Source organism: Hyla sarda, chromosome 7 (genome assembly GCF_029499605.1).
Source record: "Hyla sarda isolate aHylSar1 chromosome 7, aHylSar1.hap1, whole genome shotgun sequence".
NCBI classification, from domain to species: domain Eukaryota; kingdom Metazoa; phylum Chordata; class Amphibia; order Anura; family Hylidae; genus Hyla; species Hyla sarda.
The window spans coordinates 58,133,328-58,161,305 of NC_079195.1; the positions used below are offsets into that span (position 1 = coordinate 58,133,328).

The 27,978-nt window shown below is 41.6% G+C and overlaps 2 protein-coding genes across 6 annotated transcripts in view; one reads left to right on the forward strand and one right to left on the reverse strand.

Annotated features, from left to right (window-relative positions):
* The window catches only part of LOC130281685 (uncharacterized), a 64,361-nt gene extending 41,256 nt beyond the window's left edge, over positions 1 to 23,105 (reverse strand). Inside the window, exons 1-8 of one of the 4 annotated variants that reach the window (XR_008846077.1) lie at positions 22,569 to 23,105; positions 20,167 to 20,237; positions 19,614 to 19,717; positions 18,471 to 18,524; positions 17,770 to 18,356; positions 6,034 to 6,134; positions 1,959 to 2,132; positions 611 to 1,345 (exon numbers count right to left, since the gene is read on the reverse strand). Coding sequence is in view for 1 of the 4 variants with exons in the window: in XM_056529164.1 (XP_056385139.1) it covers positions 898 to 1,345; positions 18,425 to 18,524; positions 20,167 to 20,237; positions 22,012 to 22,015 (623 nt within the window). In the remaining 3 variants the exon portion in view is untranslated. Of the gene's footprint in view, positions 1 to 610; positions 1,346 to 1,958; positions 2,133 to 6,033; positions 6,135 to 17,769; positions 18,357 to 18,424; positions 18,525 to 19,613; positions 19,718 to 20,166; positions 20,238 to 22,011; positions 22,097 to 22,568 lie in introns of those variants that run through there. The other 3 variants (XR_008846079.1, XR_008846078.1, XM_056529164.1) reach the window with 3 other exon arrangements.
* The window catches only part of LOC130281678 (alpha-2-macroglobulin-like protein 1), a 152,751-nt gene that overhangs the window by 91,260 nt on the left and 33,513 nt on the right, over positions 1 to 27,978 (forward strand). For both annotated transcript variants that reach the window (XM_056529150.1, XM_056529151.1), the window contains 7 exons: positions 175 to 333; positions 4,767 to 4,931; positions 8,947 to 9,070; positions 18,531 to 18,615; positions 19,855 to 20,080; positions 26,555 to 26,675; positions 26,978 to 27,099. In XM_056529150.1, coding sequence (XP_056385125.1) covers positions 175 to 333; positions 4,767 to 4,931; positions 8,947 to 9,070; positions 18,531 to 18,615; positions 19,855 to 20,080; positions 26,555 to 26,675; positions 26,978 to 27,099 — 1,002 coding nt within the window. The remainder of the gene's footprint in view (positions 1 to 174; positions 334 to 4,766; positions 4,932 to 8,946; positions 9,071 to 18,530; positions 18,616 to 19,854; positions 20,081 to 26,554; positions 26,676 to 26,977; positions 27,100 to 27,978) is intronic.

A 27,978-nucleotide genomic window follows, 5' to 3' on the forward strand; every position in this document is an offset into this window, starting at 1 on the left:
GTCTTTTCCTTTTTCTCTCCCCTGTGCTTTTGAGGACTGGTTCACATAAATATTTTTTATTTATAATTTCTACATATTACATTAGGCCTTTTGGGTGAAGGCAACACCTTTAACCTCAAGCACATTATTTCTTTTATCCTAAGTGAGCTACACATATTTTACATTTCTTTACAGATCAAGCTTAAGTTTGCTAAAGAAGAAGTCCAGCCAGGAGAAAAAGTAAACCTGGAGGTTCAAGCTGAACCCGGATCCCTCTGTTCCTTGCGTTCAGTGGATAAAGGATTACTACTGCATAGGGATAATCAATATTTACTTGACAACACCAAGTATTGGGTAAGATTCTCTTGTATCCCCTTTACTAGAGGAAATTACTAACAAAGTCTGTTTGTTAAAGGGGTATTCCCATCTCATACATTTATTGCATATTTAAGCCAAGGTTGGGTGCAGATCACTTTGCCTATATATAACAAGGTTACTGGAAAGGTAAACTCCAATACCCCAGGAGTGTTTAATACGTTAAATAAAAATAATATTCCAGTCCTCTAGGTTATATATTAAACATTTATTAAAGATAAAATATAATCTAATATGACATAAGTAGCATTTTAGCTTGTGTGGAATCGTGGGCCCTTGTGTCCCACAACAGCCTGTGTATTACATAAAAGTATTCATCTAATATACTGTAGGATAAAACATAGTATAATAAAATATAATGGTTTAGTATAACTATATCACTTTCAATGTATAGCCAGTAGATATACTTAATACAACAATTTATATGCTTATTGGTCTGCTGTGACCTAAAGTCCACCAAACTTTGGCACCAAATGAAAATGAATAGTCTCTGTCAACAGGATTTTGTGAATAAAGAGAGGTTAGGTGTAGGACACCTCATACCTTTTTGTAGTCTGGGCTGTTTTAGCCAATGTTGTATAGTTCAGTGGATCCACTCGGACCGAGCAGATGAGCCGGCAGATATTAGCAGTAATGAGCTGTATGCGCTCTGTGCATCTCGTGTGTGGAGCTCCAGTGTACGTTGGCAGCGCAGGTCTCTTTATAAGTTCTGCCGATGCGCAGTGAAGGGGTGAATTCCTGCTTGCGATGTGAGCCTGGGCAATGATGTCTCTAGGGCTTGCGGTCTCCAATATGGTACGGGGTCTGTGCAGTGGCAAGTAATTTCCCCATCCTATTCTCTGGTAATCCCTATTCTCTGGTAATCCCTGCTGTGTAGGTGTGGGAGGCTTCTTGTGGTTCCGTGGCGAGAATCCTGGTTTGTAATCACTGGCTGATGCGATATTAACCATTAGCTGTACGCGTTTCAGGATAAGAATCCTTTCCTTAGCAGCTTCAAATGGATTTAAAAGTAATATTTAATAATTAGTAATGTCTAATATTATTTTTATTTTCATTTTATTGCATATTCACTAGAAATTCCATCAATGTCCCCTAGATGTACATCTAACCTCTGGGACCCACACCTATATTTAGGTGTAGAGCTCCTTGGCCATCTCTGGCCTATTTACAGCCACTGGAGGTGGTCCCAAAAACAGCCAAAGCGATGGAGTTACACATTTAGTCTTACTTCTATTGTCTTTAATAGAAGTTGCGCAAATTGTGTAGCCCCACAAGCTATGCTGTTTAAGTAACCCCCGCGGAAAGAAGTGCCTTACACTTACATCCTGCGCACCACATTTATTATGTATTTTAGACATTTTTGCATTTGCATCTCACAAAGGGACATGGCTTAGGCAAAACACAAGATGGCACTCCACAAAAGAAAAACAGAGAAAAATTTGGCACTGTTATAATTCCTTCCATAAATGTGTAATATTAAACCAATATGTGCTGTTAGCTGAACACTGAAAGTCCATAGATCAATACGGGTGGTGCTTCACGCTGAGAAAAAACAGGCAAATATCTACACACATAAGAAAAAAAGAAATTGCGGAGCAGCTCACCAGTTCCAAGGGATCAGGTCTGTGACATCGTGGTCAGGCGACAGAAAGACGGGGAGGCTGAGATGTTACGGGGGGAATCAGACGTCAGGGCCACAGCCGTATCGCACCCTTTGGTGCTTTATCAGGCCCCTGTGACGACTTTTTCTTATGTGTGTAGAAAACACAAGATGGCTTCTGTAAAAACAAAGTGGCTGAAGATGCTACTCCATGCACCGAAGTTGCAGAATTGCAGATTTCTAGTGCAAGATTCTGTATTTGTTTACACAAACTATTAAAGATGCATCAGATTTATCAAACAGCTACTGTAATAAATCTGTCATATTTTTAGACTGTCTAGTCTTAAAGGAGTAGTCCAGTGGTGATTCAGTGGTGAGCAACTTATCCCCTATCCTAAGGATAGGGGATAAGCTGCAGATCGCGGGGGGTCCGACCGCTGGGGCCCCCTGCGATCTCCTGTACGGAGCCACGACAGCCGGCGGGAAGGGGGCGTGTCGACCTCCGCACGAGGCGGCGGCCGACACGCCCCCTCAATACAACTCTATGGCAGAGCCGAAGCGCTGCCTTCGGCAATCTCCGGCTCTGCCATAGAGATGTATTGAGGGGGCGTGTCGGCCGCCGCTTCGTGCGGGGGTCGACACCCGCTATCTCGGCAGAGAGCCGGGGCCCCGTACAGAGAGATCGCAGGGGGCCCCAGCGGTCGGACCCCGCAATCTCAAACTTATCCCCTATCCTTAGGATAGGGGATAAGTTTTTCACCACTGGACTACCCCTTTAATATAGCTGCCGCCACCACACACTACAAAATACTTTGCATTTCAGTCACAAAGCTAACACCCCAATAGAATACTTGAATGATACAAACAATGTCCAGAGAACAATTCCATACATAAAGTAATACCAGTGCTACACAATGGCCCTGATTCACTATTGTAAACCCAACCTGTTTTGTCAGGTTGTGCACCAAAATGTGTCGCATTGCGCCACAAATTGTATATGGGCCAGAATTTGCTACAAAATGTAAAAAACCTAACCAACTGTCCATTTTACTTAGAAAACCTGAAAAAGGGGTGTGATTGAAGGGGAAAGGGGGCGTGGCTGTTGAAAAGGACCATATTCCTGACATTTTTGAAAAATCACAACAAAGTTACTAATGTTTCCACAGAAAATATGGTGGATTTAAGCTCTGGAAAATCCCACAGCTCAGAAGTTGTTAAAAAAAAAGTAATATATATAGGGAAAAGTGCAAAACATAGGGAAACATTAGTAATTGCCGTAGAAAAATATCTGTCGGGAAACCAAACCCACAAAGAAAACTAAACTCCACTCTTAGTAAATCAGGGCCAATGTCTAAATCAGAGCTTCTCAATAGTTTTTTTTTTTTTTTTTACTCAGGCCTCCCCTGCAAACAAATAGTACCATGTAGCAACAAAAAGTGACACACGGTGATGCACAACATACCTCTCCAGCAGCACAAAACAAAAATTATAGTGCAGCACAAAAAACCTATCCAGAATTTCTAAACAAATACAAAAGTGCAGCCCAAAATATTTCCCCAATAGTGCTAAAAAAATACCATGGTGCAGCACAAAATTACTCTCTAGCAAGACTATACAATTACTTCATTGCAGCACTAAATACGTCTAGGAGCACTTAGCAACACAATGGCCCTCATTTGCTATTGCAAACCCGACATTTTTTGTCGGGTTGAGCACCAGATTCTGTCGCATTGCGCCAGAAATTCTGTCTGCACCAGATTTTGCGCCAGAATTAAAAAAAAAACCGACTTACTCTCCATTTTGCTAAGAAAACCCAAAAAGGGGCGTGGCCGTCGGGGAAAGGGGGTGTGTTCCCGACATTTTCACAAAAAAACTACATATTTACTAAGGTTTCCACATAAAATGTGGTGGATTTGAGCTGAGGAAAACCAGACAGATCAGAGCATGTGTAAAAAAAGCAAAGTGTAGGGAAAGTGGAAAATGTAGGGAAACCTTAGTAAATACCGTGGAAAATAAATCGTAGGGAATTAAAAACCCCAAAGAAACCTTCACAACACTCTTAGTAAATAAGGGCCAATGTAGTACAAGATGTTATACTTTTCTACCAGCACTAAACACTACAGTAAAGCACGTAATACCTCCACAGTAGCGGCAAATGCCACAGTTCAACACAAAATAACTCAATAACAGCACCCGATATAACGATTAACCACAATACAGAATATTATACTACAGCATTGCTAAACAATAACCACAGTGCAAACCAACATACTTCTCCACAAACACTAAGCAAATATGATCTTTCCCAGCAGTGTCAAACCCAATGCAGTATTACTGCATACATCATTATACTTCAACGGAAGAAAAATGTACATTTATGGTGGCCAAAAACCTTGGGTCCAGTGCTGCATTAGTAATCCTACAGGCTTAGGTGCTGAAATCTCTCTACATGCTTTGATTATTTGCATTTCAGGAAACACAGTCTTCACTCCAGGAACAAAACAGTAATCTGATGTAGGCAAAACAATTGTACAAGCCCAGATAAGCTTTTAGGCTAGAACGACTCTCAGATTTTTGGTATCGCTATGTATTGATTTGAACTATATAGCTCTACAGTCCACAGGGGGTCAGACAGATGTAGCCTTATTTGTTAAAACAAAAACAAGCAACAATAAATAAATATGTTCAAATATTGTGTCTGCCAACACTTTGTTTAGAAAATGTAAGGAATAAGGCCACAGACAACGTTATCAATAACGTTACAATATTTATAGGATTTTGCTAACCATGGAACTTTTTTTTTCCTATCAAGTTTTATGGGATGTCATATGTTCTCTCGGTGAACAAGCGAGGATGGCCTTATTCAATTGAGGATTTTGAAAAATATCCTTGCTTGAGAAACGAGCAAGACCCACAGGCCGGACTACAAGAGGCAGCATGGTACCACGGGGATGCTGATGTGTACATGATGCTGAAGGTAATAAAAAAGATATCTAATTATCAACTAACAATGTTGACATCTTTTTTTTTTTTTTATATAATTAATAATCTGTTCAAAACTTTACAACCCCTGACTTTCCATCCATCTTCCCGCCTCTACTGAGGACAGGAAAATTAGTGTTTTTCCATCATGAACCACCCTCAAACGAGATGGAATTAACAATGAAAAAGCAATATTCAGAGTATGCAATCTCTTCTTAATGTCTCTATACTCCATTATTTTCCTTTGAGTCTCTTTTGAAAAGTCCGGATAAAAAAAGACCCCCACACTCCCAACCTCAATTTTTCCCCTCTCCTTTGATAATTTCAATAGGGTATCTCTATCTTTAGCACACATACATTTTAGCAGTAAGGTCCTTGGCAGAGCTCCGGGCGGTGGTTTAGTATATGGTATCATGTGAGCTCTTTCTATAACATAACAAGTTGAAAAGGTCCGTTCTCCAAAAATGTCAGCTAGCCATTTTGTGCAGAAGGCAATAGGGTCCGCTCCTTCTTCCCCTTCCGGAAGGCCAATAACTCTTACATTAGCCCTCCTTGATCTGTCCTCTAAATCTTCTATCTTCCTTTTTAAAAAACTATTTTCCTTTGTGAGTTCTTCCTGAGCCTTCTCAATGCTTTGTAGTTTACCGTCCATCTGGGGCACCATGTTCTCTATTTTCCCTACTCTTTCTTTCACCTTTTTTATATCTTCACGAATAAAACTCTGAGCTGAGACTGCCCACTTGTACTGTTAAATCTTCTAGTGCTTTATTACTTTTTTCCACACCACTTAATATAGAAGTTAGTATAGAATTATTTACATCTTCACTCTCTCCCTCCTCTGTTACTCCTTCCTCCTGAAGGGCTACGTATCTAGAGCCATACATGCTGTCCCCATGTCTTTGTGTTCTAGTTTTTATTGTTTCTTTAGGTGATTTTAGAAATGTATCCAGTTTGCCTGCTTCTCCTGTAACATTCCGGCCTGATCTCCTAGGCTGGATCTTGGGAGCCATATTAATTTGTTTTGGCTTTTATATGTTATACGCAAGGAAAACACCTGCACAGTGAAGAAACAACAAAAGTCCATGCTATTTTCTTACCTTTCCCACTCTTGAGGCCTGAAAGTTCTAAAAAGTAATAGACTTACAGTTCCGTTCTTCAATTCTGTAGGCTCTAAGCTGTAAATCTTAATGCATACATCCTGCAAAAAATCATACGCCATTCATTAACAGAGAGTCACCAGCTCATCTTTCTTCAGTGGGTTATTTTATAGATTCAGACGGAGCAGTTTTTTTCAATATTCCCCTCCTCCTCTCTACCAATGCCTTCAATTAACACATTTTTGTTTAACCTTGTGGGTAGCTGAAAGTTCTTTCCCCCTCCATACCCTATAAATCCAAATACAGACATCATTTAGCGGCTTTTTTTTAATTTTTTTTATATCCGACATCAGATAATCAATTTATATAATTAGTCATGCAGTCTGCAGATCATATTCTCATTTACTCTTAGTAAACATTATCCATATAGAGGAGGGGCAGCTGGAGGATTATCAGGGATATAGGGACATAGGGGGGGGGGGGGGTCACTTGTTAGTTCCAAATCTGTGACGACTCCAATACACCTCTTCCCCCCCCCCACCACCACCGCTCTCAATACAATGGCTCATCCAGATTTCTCCTTAAGTCCTCACATGCTTATCATGTCATCTATAGCCAGAGAGGGGAAGTATACACAATAAAATTTTCATAGACTGCCATCGCCAGCCTTCATTCAAAAAGAACTTAACTGCAGAAGACCTCAGTAAAGAGGAGTGGATTCAAGCTCACCACCTCGTGGTCTCTTCCCACCAGCCCGGCGCCGATCTCGGCAGCTACTTCCCGGCGACCGATTCCCGAGCTCCCAGAGCGGCCAGAGGCCCCCATCTCGCGGTAAGCCCGCTCACGTGATCCCCCAAGCTGCTTTGCACTGCTCGCGCTTGCTTCCTACCACTCCGCCTCCTCCTCTTCTTCCTGCCGGATCTCTTTTCTGCTGCCTGGGTGCCTCTCAACCCGTGCACCTCCGCCACCACTACTGTCCACCATAGCGAAACCGCCACACTTCTTCCCGTGCCGGTCTCTCCCATCTCCGTACCACAGCGGAGACCAGACCCATCCATCAGGTGGTTCCTTTTTTTCTTTTTTTTTTCGCCCTAGTCATGGGCATCCCGGGGAACAGTATCGTGCCTCCCGGTGGGGGGTGGGGGGGGGGTAGGAGGGAGAGAGCCCTGGAGCGGACGGAGCTGACGAGATCACATCCTCTCGTCACGTGACCTCACTTGGTTTTGATAATGCTGTAAGTAATAATGGATTTTGTATGTATTAAAATTAAAAAAACAAAAAACAAAAAAAAAATGTTGACATCTTTCGGATGCATATTTATTTTTGTAAATAATTTTTAAATCTATGTAAAATTCCCCCTAACTCCCCCCCCCCCCCCCCCCCCCCCACACACACACACACTTCCAAATGATTGACCATTTTATTCCATAAAATAAAAAAAATTATAATTTGAATCTCTGGTTAAATGTAGAAAAGTCTTATGCAAATTAATACTTATGCAAGGCATTGTATTAGGGGGAATTCGGTTCATCTTATCCCCTCTCCACATCATAGGGTATAAGTGGCTGATTGTGGGCCTTCGACAACTAGGACCTACAATCTCCTGCCTGGCGTCCCAGTTTTCCCTATGCAGGGAGCGAACGCTGCTCTGTGCATGGAGTGGTGTCGACCACCGCACAAACGCCCCGCTCCATGCATCTCTATGGGAGATCTGGAAATACACGAGTACAGCGCTCGTGTATCTCTGGCTTTCTAATACACAGTGGATGGAGTGGGCATGTTGACCAACGCTGCTCCTTTGGATAGTGGATAAGATGTCTAAGGGTTGACATTCCCTTTAATCCCAATTGTATTTTTTTTATTCTTTAATATTATTAATTTATTACCTTCTAAGTGACATAACCTTTTTACTTCTCCATTAAAAGAGGCATATAAAGACTTAGAGGAGATTTATCAAAACCTGTCCAGAGGAAAAGTTGCTGAGTTGCCCATAGCAACCAATCAGCTTGCTTCTTTTATTTTTCACAGGCCTTCCTAAAAATGAAAGAAACAAGTTGATTGGTTGCTATGGAAACTGGGCAACTTTTCCTCTGCGCAGGTTTTGATAAATCTTCCCTTTATTTTATTTTTTTGCACTTGTACTTTTTAATAGCACCCTGAATTTCACCATATAAAGTGTTGGAAATTAAATTTATATAATTTTTGTTATGTTTTACCACCTAAAATGAATTAAAATAAATAAACAACATTTATTCTTTTGGACATTTCCAGACATGGTGATTTTATTTGAAAACTAGGAAAAGAAGGGTGTTCCCTAGAGAACCTGAATATACAATCACTTGATATTTTCTACAGTGAATGGCATTACTATAAATTGCAGTGTACATTCATTTTGCTGATGTATTATAATGCATCCTGCCTTTTGTTTGTTGTAGGGTTTTGGTAACCCTAAAATACCCCATTATTGTCTAATGAGGGGCCAACTGGTTGACGGACCTGGCAAATATAAGGTGCACCTAATGCATACACCAAATGTGTATGGTAGGTTTGCAAAGGGGGTAAAAGAACATTATGCTAAACCTAGAAATACATTTTTTTAAATGATATCCTGTCTTATCATTCTTCTTGCCTTTTTAATTTTGTTTTTCATACAGGAAAATAAAGGTCCCATTGCAGCAATCCTGTAATTTTAATTGTAACTTACGCACGTTTAAATTTTGCATTGTAGGCATTTTACCTGCTTAGTTTTTCAGTTATACATATGTCTTATTGCATATTTATATATATATAGACAATAATATAGAAACAGGAAAATCAGCTAGGAAATAGTTGGATAATTTTTAACAATTTGGCAAAATTTATCTTGGAAAAGAAAATCTCATTGTAAATGCATTCACCTTTTATTATAAACAGCAAAGCAACCTAAAGATTTTTACAAATACAAAGATAAGAAAACCTGTAGTTTGTGCATCTCCATCCGTTATAAGACGCATTGCCAAACAACCGCATAAGAAGGTAGAGACACAGAAATCTCATGGTATGTATATATCCCCTACACCATGTGCCATACAATCCTATTCTTATAGTAGTGTTTATTTTGTATGTAAATTCATTATTTCCTTTACTTCTATGATACTTTTCCCTCTGCTTCTGTACATTTTTCATTACACATATCAGGACATCATTCATGATCCAAAGTGATTACCAGGTTGATATTATAGATCCCAGAACCTCTACCTCTCACTTTTGCTGCCCAGAAAATTTCTTCCAATGCAAAACCAAATTTTTGTAGTTATGCTTTTGCCAATAACCATTAACATTTGTACTTATGTCAGCATTGATAACTCCTGGAAAAGATGGGCATCCTCTGACGGCTGTTGAGTGATCATATCTAGTGGCTCTCTTGCATGAATGTGGTGTCTCAGTACAGCATCTCTAGCTACCTATTAGAATTGTCAGGTCACTTAGTTGCTACAGGTTTGTTGGACATATGTATTGTGCATCTCAGGTATTGGAAAAGTTTACAAAATGTATGTAATGGCATTGTGATTTATATTTATACATACACTGAGGTAAGCACAGTGAAGAGTTAATGTTTTTCATGTATTGCATTTCCTTTTACAGCTGGATGGTTGATTTGGTCACATGTGGTCTCCTAGCCAATAATTTCAGGAGAAAGTTCCAAGTCCAACGCTCCTCTAAGCAGTAGACCTAAATCTGTTTTAGTTTGTCAGGGCTTTGGTTTCGCCAGAGCCACATATGCTTCAGCTAACTCTAGTCATTGCTAGACCTATCCATTTAGGCCCCATGTAACCCTTTAACAAGTAGTTGTTTTACAGAGTCCCAGCTTCAGAAGTCTCATTCTTAGTCTGCATGCTGGAACAGCATTATTTAAAATAAAGATATTTGTAGGGCTCACAGATGAACATTGGGTTGCTCCTACTCTACATGAAATATGCATTAGAAACTACTACCCTCATAATCAGCTTTTCAGCTTGTTTTGTTTTATTTATTTTTTTATAACCATCATAGATTATGGTGGATAGGGCTTGCCTGATTTAGTAAACCCATTTTTTAAATGTATCGCTTCAGCAATATTTACTTTTGCCAAACTTGGGAGCAGAGTCTAAGAGTTCCCTTGGTTTTAACCCCTTATCCCACTCCAGGATGTGGAAGTTGGACTTTTGCTGGAAAGAAGATACCAGGTTGTTACCACAAGAGTGGTCATGGTTAGGTTACAGGTACCCAGCAGGCTTTGCACCAGGGATACAGGCCATTGTGGTAAGCTGACATAGTAGGAGGAGGTAGTGTAGCAGAGCTGAGAGGGCTCAGGTATAGCTAGGTGGTAGCAAGAAAGTTAAAAAAGTATTGTCAACATATGGCACTTAAGAGTCAGCGAGGTACAGAGTGGCCAGGGAAATACAGGGACGGGTCAGACACAACATTGCTCAGGCACCAGAGGATAGGAAAAGCAGCCTTATAAAGGTGGTGTTTGGAAGGAATTGGTGTGGGAAGGCTGTCAGGAATGCATACTGGTCCTTTAAGAGATAAGACATAACCACACGTATCCTTTATGGAGAACACCAGAGACTGTTGTAGCATGCATCAAGGAGCTATAGAGAGGTAGGAGAACCAAGCGCATGGCTCTGTGGAGGAAAGCAGCTGTACACGCTGCACGCAAGTGGGCACCAACCACTAACGTTACATCAAATACCTTATTGGACCTTCCTAATCAATAGAGGGGACTTAAGTTCAGGACTTTCTATTTGCCAGAGTGAAGGGGATAACAAAGGGAACTTGTCACCATTAAAATGCTTTCTATCTATAAGCATACCATTATATAGCAGTAATAACTAATTGATATATATCTCTGTGAAAAAAGATTCAGTATAACTTGTCATACAATTGAAATCTCTGATCTTTCCATGGGTGGGCAGTCCTATTATTCAGAGACATTTCCTATTGTACTTCTAGGTAGTGATGAGCGGCATAGGCCATATTCAAATTCGCGATATTTCGCGAATATATGGACGAATATTCGTCATATATTCGCGAAATTCACATATTTGTTATATTCGTTTTTTTTGCATATGCGAAAATGCATGCGCAAATTCGCGAATATTGTGCCCTCGCTTCTTCAATGTATAGTGAACTATGACTAGTGCATTAACTCTGTGTTTTTTTGCCCATTGAACCCAATAGGACCATTGTGGTCTATGGGGATCTCACAGCATGTAAAACAGTAAGATAAACAGGACCGTTTCAGCAGCACAGTGGGATGGGAGACCACCACAGGTTTGAGTCCCTGGGTGGGATAGAGTGTTAACAGTGTTGTGGTTAAACTTTACTTTCCTGGAAAAGCTGCTGAGTTGCGCATAGCAACCAATCAGATTGCTTCTTTCATTTTTTAAAAAGCCTCTGAAAAATGAAAGAAGCGATCTGATTGGTTGCTATGGGCAACTCAGAAACTTTTCCTCTGGACAGGTTTTGATAAATCTCCCTCTATGGGGAGATTCTCCAAAACCAGTGTAGAGGAAGAGTTGTGCAGTTGCCCATAGCAACCAATCAGATGGCTTCTTTCATTTTTTGAAAAGGCCTCTGAAAAATGAAGGAAGCAATCTGATTGGTTGCTACGGGCAACTCAGAAACTTTTCCAGAAAAAGCTGCTGAGTTGCCCAGAGGCCTTGTGAAAAATGAAAGAAGCAATCTGATTGGTTGCTATGGGCAATTCATCAGCTTTTCCAGGAAAGTAAAGTTTAACCACAACACTGTAACACTCTGTCCCACCCTGGGACTCAAGCCCATGGTGGTCTCCCATTCCACTGTTCTGCCCAGACAGTCCTGCCTATCTTACAGTTTTACATGCCGTGAGATCCCCATAGACCACAATGTGCCTATTGGTTTCAATAGGCAAAAAATCACAGAATAAACCCCTTCCCGCAGAATGTCATATATAAACGCCGGGTTGTGCAGTGCGTTCGCGCATCCCGACGTTTATAAATGACATTCAGTTAACCCGGCGATGCGCAGCATCGCACGTGTTAACTGGCAGAAGTCCCGCTGTTTTCAGCAGGGGACAACTTCTGCTTCACCCCCAGGACCATCCATTGATGGTCCTGGTCAGCGATCACTGTGATTGGTCCCTGTGGACCAATAACAGTGATCTGGGGTGAAAGTTCAGATCCCCCGCACTGCCCGCCCCTGGAAGTCGGGCAGAACGGGGGACGATGGCTGCGGGGGACGAGGACGAGGAGCGACGGGACCAGCAGGTGAGTATATGGTCCTCAGAAGCAGCAGTGAAGATCTTCACTGCTGCTTCTAGGAGTCTGAAAACTACAACTCCCAGCATGCCCAGACAGCCTTTGGCTGTCTGGGCATGCTGGGAGTTGTAGTTTTGCAACATCTGGAGGGCCCCAGTTTGGAGACCATTGTATAATGGTCTCCAATCTGTGCTCTTCCAGCTGTTGCAAAACTACAACTCCCAGCATGCACTGACTGTCCAGGCATGCTGGGAGTTTTAGTTCAGCAACATCTGGCCCTTCAGATGTTGCCAAACTACAACTCCCAGCATGCCCTTCAGCTGTCTGGGCATGCTGGGAGTTGTAGTTTTGCAACAACTGGAGACACACTGGTTGGGAAACATTGTTTCTAACTCAGTGTTTCCTAACCTGTGTGCCTCCAGCTGTTGCAAAACTATAACTCCCAGCATGTACTAACAGACCATGCATGCTGGGAGTTGTGGTTTTGCAACAGCTGGTGCACCCCCCCCCCCCCCCCCCCCCTGTGAATGTACAGGGTACATTCACATGGGCGAGGCTTTTACAGTGGGTTTCTCGCATCTTGAGATGCAGCAAATTTTGCGCCGGGAAACTCGCTGTAATCCCCCCTGCCCATGTGACTGTACCCTAAAAACACTACACTACACTACACTAACACAAAATAAAATAAAAAGTAAAAAATACTACATATACACATACCCTTACACAGCCCCCCTCCCCCAATAAGAACGTACGGTACGCCACTGTTTCCAAAGCAGAGCCTCCAGCTGTGGAAAAACAACAACTCCCAGTATTGCCGGACAGCCGTTGACTGTCCACGCATGCTGGGAGTTTTGCAACAGCTGGAGGCACCCTGTTTGGGAATCACTGGCGTAGAATACCCCTATGTCCACCCCTATGCAAATCCCTAATTTAGGCCTCAAATGCGCATGGCGCTCTCACTTTGGAGCCCTGTCGTATTTCAAGGCAACAGTTTAGGGCGACATATGGGGTATCGCCGTACTCGGGAGAAATTGCGTTACAAGTTTTGGGGGGCTTTTTCTTCTTTAACCCTTCATGAAAAGGAAATGTTGGGGTCTACACCAGAATGTTAGTGTAAAAAATTAATTTTTTTTACACTAACATGCTGATGTTGCCCTATACTTTACATTTTCACAAGAGGTAAAACGGAAAAAAGCCCCCCAAAATTTTTAACGCAATTTCTCCTGACTACGGAGATACCCCATATGTGGGCGTAAAGTCCTCTGGGGGCGCACAAGGCCCAGAAGGGAGAGCGCACCATGTACATTTGAGGTGATTTGCACAGGGGTGGTTGATTGTTACAGCGGTTTTGACAAACGCAAAAAAAACAAAAAACCCACATGTGACCCCATTTCGGAAACGACACCCCTCACGGAATGTAATGAGGGGTGCAGTGAGAAATTACCCCCCACTGGTGTCTGACGGATCTTTGGAACAGTGGTCCGTGAAAATGAAAACTTGTACAGCCCACTGTTCCAAAGATCTGTCAGACACCAGTGGGGGGCAAATACTCACTGTATCCCTTGTTACGTTCCTTAAGGGGTCTATTTTCCAAAATGGTATGCCATGTGTTTTTTTTTTGCTGTTCTGGCACCATAGGGGCTTCCTAAATGCGATATGCCCCCCGAGCAAAATTTGCTCTCAAAAAGCCAAATATGACTCCTTCTCTTCTGAGCATTGTAGTTCGTCCATAGTGCACTTCAGGTCAACTTATGGGGTACCTCCATACTCAGAAGAAAAGGGGTTACAAATATTGGGGGGTATTTCCTGTTATTAACCCTTGCAAAAATGTGAAATTTGGGGGGAAACACACATTTTAGTGGAATTTTTTTTTTTTTTTACATATGCAAAAGTCGTGAAACACCTGTGGGGTAATAAGGCTCACTTTATTCCTTGTTACATTCCTCAAGGGGTCTAGTTTCCAAAATGGTATGCCATGTGTTTTTTTTTGCTGTTCTGGCACCATAGGGGCTTTCTAAATGCGACATGCCCCCCGAGCAAAATTTGCTCTCAAAAAGCCAAATATGACTCCTTCTCTTCTGAGCATTGTAGTTCGCCCATAGTGCACTTCAGGTCAACTTATGGGGTACCTCCATACTCAGAAGAGAAGGGGTTACAAATATTGGGGGGTATTTCCTGCTATTAACCCTTGGAAAAATGAGACATTTGGGGGGAAACACACATTTTAGTGAAAAAAAATATATTTTTTTTTACATATGCAAAAGTCGTGAAACACCTGTGGGGTATTAAGGCTCACTGTATTCCTTGTTATGTTCCTCAAGGGGTCTAGTTTCCAAAATGGTATGCCATGTGAGGGTTTTTTGTTGTTCTGGCACCATAGGGGCTTCCTAAATGCAACATGCCCCCCAAAAACCATTTCAGAAAAACGTACTCTCCAAAATCACCTTGTCGATCTTTCCCTTCTGAGCCCTCTACTGCGCCTGCCGAACACTTTACATAGACATATGAGGTATGTGCTTACTCAAGAGAAATTGGGCTACAAAGAGAAGTATACATTTTCTCCTTTTACCCCTTGTAAAAATTCAAAAATTGGGTCTACAAGAACATGGGAGTGTAAAAAATGAAGATTGTGAATTTTCTCCTTCACTTTGCTTCTATTCCTGTGAAACACCTAAAGGGTTAAAATGATGACTGAATGTCATTTTGAATACTTTGGGGGGTGCAGTTTTTATAATGGGGTCTTTTGTGGGGTATTTCTAATATGAAGACCCTTCAAATCCACTTCAAACCTGAACTGGTCCCTGAAAAATAGTGAGTTTGAAAATTTTGTGAAAAATTGGAAAATTGCTGCTGAAGTTTGAAGCCCTCTGGTGTCTTCCAAAAGTAAAAACTCGTCACTTTTATGATGCAAACATAAAGTAGACATATTGTATATGTGAATAAAAAAATTTTTTATTTGTAATATACATTTTCCTTACAAGCAGAGAGCTTCAAAGTTAGTAAAATGCAAAATTTTCAAATTTTTCATCAAATTTTAGGATTTTTCACATGGAAAGGATGCAAGTTACCACAAAAATTTAGAATGATAACTAAAAGCATTCCAGAGTTATTAATGTTTAAAGTGACAGTGGTCAGATGTGCAAAAAACGCTCTGGTCCTTAAGGCCAAAATGGGCTTGGTCCTGAAGGGGTTAATGCACTAGTCACAGTTCCCTATACCATTAAAGAAGGGAGAGCTCAATATTCGCAAATATGCACATATGCACATAGATTTTCGCATATGCGAAAAAAAAATGAATATTTGTAAGTACAAACATATAGTGCTATTTGCGATTAAAATTCAAATTGCGAATATTCGAGAGCAACACTACTTCTAGGTATGGAAAGAGCAGAGATTTTAATCAATACCACCAACAATTTTTCACACAAATTTTTAACATGTTCCTGATAGATTCGAAAGTTACAGGTTCCCTAGGGCCTATAAATTTATACAGTTCTATAGATAAATCATTTTAAAATTTGACTTTTTATTTTATGGCTGCTTACCTCTGCCTTCTGTTTACTACTAATGTTAAAGGGGTACTCCGCCCCTAGACGAAGGATAGCGGATAAGATGTCAGATCGCTGGGGTCCCGCTGCTGGGGACCCCCGGGATCTCCGCTGCAGAACCCCGCTATCATTACTGCACAGAGCAGACTTGCTCTGTGCGTAATGATGGGCAATACAGGGGCCGGAGCATAGTTATGTCACAGCTCCGCCTCCTCGTGACGTAACGGCCCGCCCCCTCAATACAAGTCTATGGGAGGGGGCTTGATGTCCACCACACCCCCTACCATAGAGTTGTATTGAGGGGGCGGGCCATTACATCACGAGGGGGCAGAGCCGTGACGTAATGATGCTCCGGCCCCTGTATCGCTGGTCATTACGCACGGAGTGAGTCTGTTCTGTGCAGTAATGATAGCGGGGTGCCGCAGCCGAGATCCAGGGGGTCTCCAGCAGCGGGACCCGGCGATCTGACATCTTATCCCTTATCCTTTGGATTGGGGATAAGATGTCTAGGGGCGGAGTACCCCTTCAAGGTAGGAGACCACCTTTCTTTACTTTTAAGCAGTGGACGAGCTGCTGATCACACATTATTTTTGCATAGAGCAGGAGAGGGACGTTATCTGCCGGGAACCTTATCTTTATGCAAACTTAATCACTGACACATCAGACACACAGGCTCTGCTTGTGTGCAAGCTGTATTGTGTCAGTGAATCATGCAAAAGTGCTAGTAGCTTGCACACAACCAGTGTGTCGGAAGTGTCATAGAGTAAGAGCCCTCCCTGCTGAAAGCATATTAGAAAACAAAACATCAAAAGGAACACATGTGCAATTCATAGACATAAAATAACATTATCTTTATTTTTTATTAAAGGAGTACTGCAGCCATAGACACTTATCCTGCGCATAGGGATTAAGTGTCTGATCGTACGGGGACCTGGCATTACCACAGCTCTGTGTGGCTAATGCACGTGTGGTTGACCTACCTGAGGTCAATGACATGCCCCTTCATACAACTCTATGGGATAGGCAGGATGCATGAATGCTGCATCTCCGCCTCTTATATAGAGATACATGGAGGGGGCGTATCGACCACAGCGTCATGTTGTGGCCAACATGCCTCCTGCACAGGAGAGCCACAGCAGAGTCAGGGTCGCGTACAAGAGATTGCTGGAGGGTCCCAGCGTTTGAACCCCCTCACGTTTGGACCTCCTGCAGATAGGGGATAAGTGGCTTCAGATCTCCTTTAATTTCAAAGTAAAAACAATACAATCATAGGTACAGGAAATATAAAATGGTTAAGGAAGAAGCAGTCTTCGGCAACAACCTGGCTGTATCCAAGGTGTGTATGGGCAGTCTGTTGACTTCTGGGGGGTGAGTAAATCTTGGGTCGGTATTGGTGGTGCTCAATCTCAAATAGGTGTAAGCAATTCAACCATAACAGAAAAAGAAAGCGAGAGGCCACTCACCATATCCGTGTTCCCAGGTGTATATTTCTTTTCTTTCTTTTCAGTGCTTTAAAATAGCCAGTGAGGCAAGGTCAGATGCCTGGATGGCGTTGCAACAACAGTGACTGTTTCACACAAGACTGTGCTTCATCAGATTGCCTCTGCCTGGCAATCTGAGGAAGCACAGTCTTGTGTGAAACAGTTACTGTTGTTGCAACGCCAACCAGGCATCTGACCTTGCCTCACCGGCTATTTTAAAGCACTGAAAAGAAAGATACACCTGGGAACACGGACATGATGAGTGGCTTCTCGCTTTCTTTTTCTGTTACATGAAATATAAACTGAGCTCTTCCCCCAAGGTAAACCCCTATATGAGGCATTGGTAAGGAACAATTAGTAGTGGTAGGTAATCAAAACAATACATTGAATACATTACTATAATAAATGCATAATGTGCTTGTAGAAAACCAACTGCAACAGTCTTACCGTAAACAGTTGAGAGGTGGATACGCTGTCCTGTGTGGACAATGACTGAACCGTACCAGGGAGCCTAAGATGCCGCTGGTTTCCACCAGAGCCCGCCACAAAGCAGGATGGACTTGGATGCAGGATGCAGCGGCAGGCGGCACCCATGTTCACTACCCCTCGCGCAATCTGTCCACACAGGTTGCCCAGATGTAGCTTGGCACAGAAGATAGGCGTAGTCAGACGAAGCATGAGTCAGAAGGTTGGCAGAAAAGTAGCATATTCAGGTCACAGGGACAAGGTCAGGAGGCAGGCTGCAAAGTAGCAAGGTCAGGTCACAAGCGGGAGGTCAGGAACACAATAAGGCACACACAATAAAACACTTTCTCAAAGGCACTAAGCACAAAGATCCAGCACCATAATTGGGAGGTGCCGGACTAATATAGGGTTCATTAAGCAAAGAACCAATTATGGGAGTACGCAGGCGAAGCAGGAGACGCGCAGGGACCATGAGGAGGTGAGAAGAGGCCCGGGGCTTGCATGCGGGCCACCGATACTGACAGGAGTACACTCACAGACGGACAGATCGCACAGATCCATAGTGATCACTAGGGGTAAAAGCAGAGGATGCCCTATGATCAACAAATAGCCGCAAAATGAAATGCTAATTTCATACCTGATATTTCCAGCCATTGTCTACTAGGTGTATTCTCTCTCTTTACCTTGTTCTGCTGCATCTTCAAACATAACTGAAGTATTACTGCATTACTTCTCCTCTAAAGATTCAAAACATGAAGAAAAGAAAACTAAGTCTGTGAAAAGAACAATTTTCCCAGAAACATGGCTATACGACTTGGTTTCAGTGGGGTAAGGAAGGACGTTTCTATATATTCTGTTTAAAAGACTTCTAGAAAAGACCCATTTTAAAGGGGTATTCCACTGGGAAAAAAAACATTTAATCAACTGGTGCCAGAAAGTTAAACTGATTTGTAAATTACTTCTATTAAAAAAATCTTAATCCTTTCAGTATTTATCAGCTGCTGTATGATCCAGAGGAAGTTCTTTTCTTTTTGAATTTCCTTCCTGTCTTACTATAGTGCTCTCTACTGACACCTCTGTCCATTTTAGGATCTGTCCAGAGTAAGTGCAAATCCCCATAGAAAACTTAGCCTGCTCTGGACAGTTCCTAAAATGAAACAGAGGTGTCAGCAGAGAGCACTGTGGTCAGGCAACAAGGAATAAGCAGATAAGTACTGGAAGGATTAAGATTTTTTAAGTAATTTACAAATCTGTTTAACTTTCTGGCACCAGTTGATAAAAAGAGACCCATTAAGAGATTCTAGTATTGTATCCAATAAGTAAGCCTTAAAAATACCTAAGTATTTACCAAAATTATCTTATTCTGAATAAACCTTTTTTATTTTACCAGTCCACTTTATGGTTAAAATAATTTATTTGCCCTGGAGAGCGCCTAAAGACATCATTTTCCAGCTGTTCTCACATTGCCTCTGATTTCTGATCTGTATATATGTGCTTCTACCCTCTTCCTATGCTAAAATATTGCCAACACATGTATTCCTATCCCTTCTCCTATTCCCACATAGCCTAGGCTCCAATTACCAGCTTCAGCCAAAGGGGGAACTCACAATATCCTTCTTCAGGACAAAGGGAATATTTCACAAACTTCTTCTGGTTTAATTCGCTCACCATTTATTAACTCAAAACATACCTACAGTCACCTAATTGTGAGAATTGCTTCTACTTTTTATATTTTTTATAAACATTATTGATGAAAAATACAGATTCACCCTTAGCTTTTCTTTAGTTTAGTTAAAAGGTGTTGTTTAAAAAAAAGTCATACTTACCTCTTCTGCTCCCCTGCTGCTGCCATTCCGACATGCTTGTCACAGCTCCTTCTTTGCTTCTGTGATGTGTTATCGCCACCAGATCTGCCCCGTTTAGCCAATCACTGGCCATTATATTATAGGAAAATAAAAAAAAATTTCCTTAGTCTATCGGGCTGAGCATGTTTTTTGTCAATATGACTATGCAAGTCCAAGTTTATTTGTGTTCATTTTAATCTAATACACCTTTTTTATTTTACAGTCCACAAGGACACACTGAACTAAGCCTGACTACACCACATAGTATCACAACATGGGAAACTGATGCATTCTGCCTGGGCAAGTCTGGTTACGGGGAAACCAGTGGAGTGGGACTCACCACCTTCCAGCCTTACTTCATTGACCTGATTTTACCTTTCTCTGTGGTCGAAGGAGAGGAATTTACCATTACTGCATATGTTTTTAGCTACCTAAAGTCTTGCATGAAGGTATGGAAGATCTAGTGATGTTGTTCTAAAGAAACACTATATCTAGAAATGAGTGATGAAAGCAAACAAGAGATAAAAATACCCACTCTGTTTGTCAGTCTGCAGGATTTTCTAAATGTGCCTTTAGGATGCTGTGCGGAGATCACATTCCTTGTGTCTGAGAGAGACAAAAAGACCCTTTGCTTTATAAGAAGAAACCAGTATTATGGTACATTGGGGCCCTGTTGTAGTTTTTGCATAGTGTCACAGTATCTTCAGATTAAACCTCTGATGCCATTGTTTCCACTTTAGTAGGAGTTATGATATATATGACAGATCTGATAGATCTCATTTTAGGAAGAAATCACATTTGAAACAGCTCATTTTGTGGTATTTATTGGCAAGCCAAGTGAACTGGATGCCAACATGTACCACAGTTTAATTCTGTTGGATCAATTCATTACAATGTGCCAAATGTAGTCTAAAAGTGAATACATTCGGCACATGCCGGGCGTATACTCCAAAGTGTTGTTTAGTACTTTGTACTTGCATCAAGAGCGGGGAGTGCTGACCATTTGTTCTCCTGTTAGGTCACTTTTAGCCTATGTTTGGCAAATTCAAATTGATAAATATGGGAGGGGGACATCCTGTTCTCCCAGCTTGCCAACATATACTTCAAAATTTGCTTTGTATCAAATGTGAGCATGTCCTTAAAATAAAAATGGAGAATAGAAGAATGCAAAAATGTGAATACCACAGATATTAAATGTTACAATTGAATAAATAATCTTTGTTTAAATTCCTGACATTTATACAATATTGAAAAGCTTATTTATATATAAAAAAAAAAAAAAAAAATATATATATATATATATATATATATATAACATTACGTTACTACAAATGTAACACTAACAACAAAATAGGAATGACAGTGTTAATGGGTATCTGAGGTAGCCAACATTGACCATAAAAGGCATTTTGTTTTGTTTGTTCCAAGGAAGAGTTCTAGAAAAATCTATTCCGAACGCTGGAGCCTGGAGCTTGTGACATCATAGCCTCGCCCCCTCATGACATCACGCCCCACACCCTCAATGCAAGTCTATGGGAGGGGTCATGACAGCCATCATGCCCCTCTCATAGATTTGCATTTAGGGGGCAGGGCGTAACGTCATTTGGGGGCGAGTCAATGATGTCACAAGCTCCAGGCTCCAGCGTTCGGAACAGTTTTTTTTAAATGCTGAGCAGCGGAGTACCCCTTTAAAAGATTATCCTCATGTGCGAACATTGGGGAGGATTTATCAATATTTGTCTGCGTGCAGCCACTACACAACTTTTTTTTTTTTGCTGTGTTTTTTTTTGCTGTTTATCAAAACGGTGCACAGACTTTGATAAATTTTGCACATGTGAAAAATCACCTCAGAAATTGATGTAGGCTGCCATTTTTCGAAGGCACAACAGTAGTGGTATAAATAAGCGTTTTTTTTGAACAGTTGCACATTATTTTTGAGCCTATATAAAAAAGACGCAGTTAATAAATCTCTTCCACTGCATAGTCAAGAATGAAGCACTGCTTTTCACAATTACTTCTGCCAAAGTTGTCTATTTTGAAATTGTACAAGATTTTTGCACAAAAACTAACTGCACAAAAATTTTGCCCCAAATTTCAGCCAATAAAAAGTCAAGAAGACAATGATAAATTTAAAAAAAATGTCTGATAAAGGTGGAATGGTTATCAGTAGTTGAACGGACTTCGCAAAACTTTTCAGAAATTATGTGTTTGGTTTGGTTAGACTCGAACCAGCAATGAAATAAATCCCTAAACATGTTTTTAACACTGCCGAACAACTCTAAAACCCTGTCTAACGCTGTTGGGAATCTATTCAGGTAGTTTTAAAGTGTTTTTAAGGCTCAGTCATGGTGACATGCGGATAGTGACTATTACAGCTCACCCATTTTTTTAGGCTTATTCACACCAAAATGAAGTGGTGTAAAGTATTCTATGGTTGTCGGTAGATGCTTGCCGCTGTTCCTAGTCTAGTAAGTGAAGAAGACGGCATGGATTTTTCCAAGCACTCCAAAAAATTATCCTTTTTTGGGAGTAGCAATAGAATTGGCATTCTAAAATAGTGAAAACTGAAGAAGAAATAGCTCTTGTATGAAAAGTTGAAAAATTGTATCCCTTTCCCCGAGATGATGGATTGTGTACGTGTAGGCCTGGCTGGAAGTAGGGTGATGGTTGGTTGATGTTACTAGTAGTATCCCGTGTACAGCAGATGGTGGCGGACTGATGTTAATAGCATACAGCATGAGATGGCGGACTGATGTCAATAGTGTATAGAATGAGATGGCGGACTGATGTTAATAGCATACAGCATGAGATGGCGGACTGATGTTAATAGCATACAGCATGAGATGGCGGACTGATGTTAATAGCATACAGCATGAGATGGCGGACTGATGTTAATAGCATACAGCATGAGATGGAAAACAAATGTTAATAGCGTACAGCTTGAGATGGCAGACTGATGTTACTAGCATACAGCATGAGATGGTGGACTGATGTCAATAGTGTACAGCATGAGATATTATACTGGTAGTGGCAGGAAGGTGGTCGGCTCGTGGCTAACTGATGATACTATTGTACAGCATGAGATGACGGACAGATGCCACTAGCATACAGCTTGTGATAGCATACTGGTAGTGGCAGGAAGGTGGTGGGCTGGTGGCTAACTGATGATACTATTGTACAGCATGAGATGACGGACAGATGCCACTAGCATACAGCTTGTGATAGCATACTGGTAGTGGCAGGAAGGTGGTGGGCTGGTGGCTAACTGATGATACTATTGTACAGCATGAGATGACGGACAGATGTCACTAGCATACAGCATGAGATGGCGGACTGATGTCACTAGCGTACAGCATGAGATGGCGGACTGATGTCACTAGCATTCAGCAGGGGTGGTGGTTGTACTGCCTAATCAGTGACAACTGGCACAGGAGGTTTAAATTACTCACTGATCCATGTCTGATTCATTTTAGTAAAAGTCAGTTTCTATTTATAATCTGTATCTCTCTAATCACTAACTGTCACTATTTCTGTCTCTCACTCTCTTCTCCCCGTCTCTCTCTGTCCAGCAGTTCCAGCGCTCTGAATGCAGTGGGTGACGTCACTGCCCTCTTATCTGTGTAAAAATGCCCCCCCCCCTTGCTGTGTCCTATTGGCCTTTGTGCTGATTGACACAGTAAGCAGCAAATCATATGATAGACCTGGGTTAACATGTGATATGCTGATGTCCCAACGTCATCTGCCTGCCCTACTTCTTCCATCCGCCCAAAAAACATGCTTTCAAGTTTTTTGCGAGCCAAAGCGGTATAAGCTCGGGTGTTGGCTGAGCAGGAAAAATCCTAAAGTTCAGGTGAAATCTGGGTTCACCGGATTCGGTTTAGCTCATCTCTAGTTACCAGCATGGACATACATACGTACCACAGATTAATGAACTATTAACTGACACTCAGTATATATCAATTTAAAGGTTCTTTTTTCTTTTTAAGTCAACTGGTGCCAGAAAGTTAAACAAATTTGTTAATTACTTCTATTAAAAAATCTTAATCCTTCCAGTACTTATTAGCTGCTGAATTGTACAGAGGAAATTCTTCTCTTTTTGGAGCACAGTGCTCTCTGTTGACATCTCTGTCCATTTTAGGAACTGTCTGGAGCAGTATATGTTTGCTATGGTGATTTTCTCCTACTCTGGACAGTTTTTAGAATGGACAGAGATGTCAGCAGAGAGCACTGTGCTCGTGGTGTAAGCAGAGAGCACTGTGTGCCAAAAAGAAAATAATTTCCTCTATAGTATTCAGCAGCTAATAAGTACTGGAAGGATTAAGATTTTTAATATAATATAAGTAATTTACAAATCTGTTTAACTTTCTGGCACCAGTTGATTTATTTAAAAAAAAGTTTTCCACCGGAGTACCTCTTTAAGTAGTGACCTCACTGTCAAATTTAAAATTGAATTGTGTAAGCTTGTTTCTGAAGGTGTGGTGTTCTGGTCATGTATGCCATGCCTAAAACTCATAACACCCATGGCACTCGAGAACCAATGAGCACACATGTATGTTGCTTTTCCACTATTAGTCTTGTTTACTTGATTACCATTTTTTTATGTTGCACATGAAAAGTATTTTCCTCGTAATGATATTCATGTGTTTTGTCAATTATTTTCAGTACATCAAACCTTTATATGATATCTCATTAAACTTTTTTTAATCTCATGTACCCTTCAGTTCTCTCATGCCATACTTTACTTGCAGTGAAACTTTGCTCCTCCCATCATCCATGTATTTAACCCCTTAACAGCGCAGGATGTATATTCCCATCCTGTGCCAGCTCCCGCGATATAACGCGGGGTCATGTGGTTACCCCGTGTCATGTCGAGTCGGTCCCGGTGGCCGTCAAATGCCGGGTCACGCGGCTAATACAGAACATCACCGATCGCGGTGATGCCCTGTATTAACCCTTCAGACACGGCGATCAAAGTTGACCGCCGCCTCTGAAGGGAAACTGAGAGTATCCCGGCAGCTCAGTCGGGCTGTTCGGGAGTGCCGCGATGAAAGCAGTCAAGCGCTGATAACACTGATCAATGGCATATTAATACATGCCAGTGATCAGTGTAAAAGATCAGTGTGTGCAGTGTTATAGCCCCCTATGGGATCTATAACACTGCAAAAAAAAAAATATATATATATATATATATATTTTAATAAATGTGATTTAAAAGTTTGAATCACCCCCCTTTTCCCATAAAAAAAGTGTAAAAAAATAATGTGGTATCACCGCGTGCGTAAATGTCCGAACTATAAAAATATATAGTTAATTAAACTGCACGGTCAATTTGCGTACGCGCAAAAAAATAAAAAATTCCAAAATAACGTAATTTGGTCACTTTTTATACCATTAAAAATAAAAAATAAAAAAATGATCAAAAATGGTACCGCTAAAAACTCCCGATCACATTACAGAAAATTACCTCTCAAACCACCCCATATGCGGAAAAATAAAAAAGTTATAGGGGTCAGAACGGTACATTTTTAAACGTATAAATTTTCCTGCATGTACTAATGATTTTTTCCAGAAGTACCACATAATCAGGCCTATATAAGTAGGGTATCATTTTAACCGTTTGGACCTACAGAATAAAGATAAGTAACAAAATGGCGTTTTTTTTCTTCAATTTAGTTGCACGATGATTTTTTTTTTTTCATTTCGCTGTGGATTTTTGGGTAAAATGACTAATGTCACTGCAAAGTTCAATTGGTGGCGCAAAAAATAAGCCATAAAATGGATTTTTAGGTGGAAAATTGAAAGGGTTATGATTTTTATGAAAAACAAAAATGCAAAAACTGAAAAACACTGTGTCCTTAAAGGGAACCAATCATCAGATTTTACCCTATATAATGCTTGGCAAAGCGTTATATAGGGTAAAATTGTTGTCCTCACCATCCCCGGGGGACGCTCCTGCCCCCAGAGATGGTGAAGATATGACCTGGGCAGGGAGCTCTTCTCAACTACTCCCGTTCTTCGGCCGGCAGCGACGCCCCCTCCACTTGATTGATGGGCCGCATCATCGTTCCGCTCACTGAACAGACGGAGCAGAGTGATGATGCGGCCCGTCAATCAAGCGGAGGGGGCATCGCTGCCGGCCAAAGAACGGGAGTAGGTGAGAGGAGCCCCGCCCAGGTGTCTACTTACGGCAGAGGCGGTGACTAGTTTATAACTTTATATCTTCACCATCCCTGGGGGCAGGAGCATCCCCCGGAAATGGTGAAAATAAAGATTTTACTCTATATAACGCTTTACCAAGTGTTATATAGGGTAAAATCTGATGATTGGTTCCCTTTAAGGGGTTAAGTCGGCAGGTCAGAAGGGTCGAACATCATTGATTAAATGTGCTTGAAATGCATCTTATGACTCCCTGGGTGTGCTGTATTGTTTTTATTTAATAAAGCTGCAATTTTGGAAGTGCCGGATCACCTTTCTTCATCTTCATTCAGATCTCACATAATGTCTGCTCTCAGGGACAATCACTGCTTCCAATTGTAGTGCGAATGTCACTAAAAGCAAAGAGTATGTGTGATCTCTTTGTTCACGAGAGAAATCTTACAGGGAAGAGAAATAAATATTCATGAGAGTATTATTGTTAATGATGCAGTGGACATCATGGTGAACCCGGGGCTATAAAATGCCACTTTATTTGCATATTTATAATTTCAAGAATGAGGAATGGAGGCAGCGATAAAGGTAAAAACCATGTTAATCAGGGTCACCTGCTCTATAACCCTGTGCCAACAGGTTAGTGCGGGTACTGCTCATGGCAAATTTCCTTTAAGGAAATGTAACCACAGGTCTAGCTGTTGAAACTATATTATCATTTTAAATAGAGCCACATACTTAAAAATCTAAACTTTTCTGTTATCTACACGGAACAGGTATTTGTGTCTCTTTCTGACTCAAAGAATGGCCTGACAAATGGGAACATAGAGCAGTCACAATGTGTCTGTGAAGATCAGACAGTCAGCTTTACATGGAATGTTTCCTCTTCAAAACCAGGTATTCTGGAGCGGTCAGATGTCTGATGTGCAAGCAAATATTTGGCATGTGTTATTGGGAGTGAGTTTATTATTTCAATCAATGTAGTAGTGAGCAAGAAGAAAGAAATAATTAAGGGGTTGTCTAGCATGAAAGCATGGCTGTTTACTTTTGGAAAGAACTACACTAAGTCCATGGAGAGGTGCTATTTCAAGAAGAAAGAAGCCATGTTTTTTTTTAAGTCCTAGATACCCCCTATAAATTATATTTATGATCTCTACTTGTTTAATTTAAATATAAACCTATTATTTTATCATTTTAAGGAAATCTTAAGGTCCATGTGAGCAGTACGTTTCTACAGCTTCAAGGAGGCTGCAAAGACCAACCCCAAATTACGGGAAAGGATAGCAAAAAAGACATTCTTGAGAAAACCATCATAGTAAAGGTACGTGGAGTATAATACATCTGACAGTCACATATTATGATTTTTTTTTTTTTATAATCTCATAGCTGTATTTCACATATCATCCTCATTAGAGTTGTACCTCTTGTCACAGTAAACCAGCAAATTACTGTAACATTTTGCTGGGCTCCTTGTGGGGGTGGGGGTGGAGTGTATACGTTATACAGCCATCAATATGGCTTAATAATGTATACGGTAAAGAAAGTGATACTTACCATCCCTTCAATGGTTTGGGCCCCCTCATGTATAGCCCCAACTCTAGTGATGATGTTACTAGGTGCGGAGCTACGCAAGAAGAAGCCCAGACCAGTGACGAGAAAAGTACAGTGACCCCTCGACCTACGATGGCCCCGACATACGATCATTTCAACATGCGATGGCCTCTCAGAGGTCATCGCATGTTGAAGGCAGCATCAACATATGATGCTTTTGAATGTCGGGGCCATCGCATAAACGGCTATCCGGCAGCGCAGACTGCTTCAGCTGCTACCGGATAGCCGTTTACGACCATCACTTACCTGTCCTCGGGGCTCCGGCGCGTCCTCTCCGGGATCCTCTGCATCGTCAGCGCTCTCCATCGACGTCATCACGCCGCTGCGCACACCGTCCCGTCATCCAATAGGAGCGGCGTGCGTAGCGACGTGATGGCGGCAACGGAGAGCGCGGATGCCGGGGAAGCAGAGGCCTTACCGGTGCGTCGGGGACACCTCGGGGACGCAGCGACAGCGATGGACGGCAACATCCAGGGCAGCGGTGACGAGCGGTGACGGTCCGGAGCGGCGGGGACAGGTGAGTACAACTTCGTCTAACAGAGGTCTACAACCTGCGGACCTCCAGATGTTGCAAAACTACAACACCCAG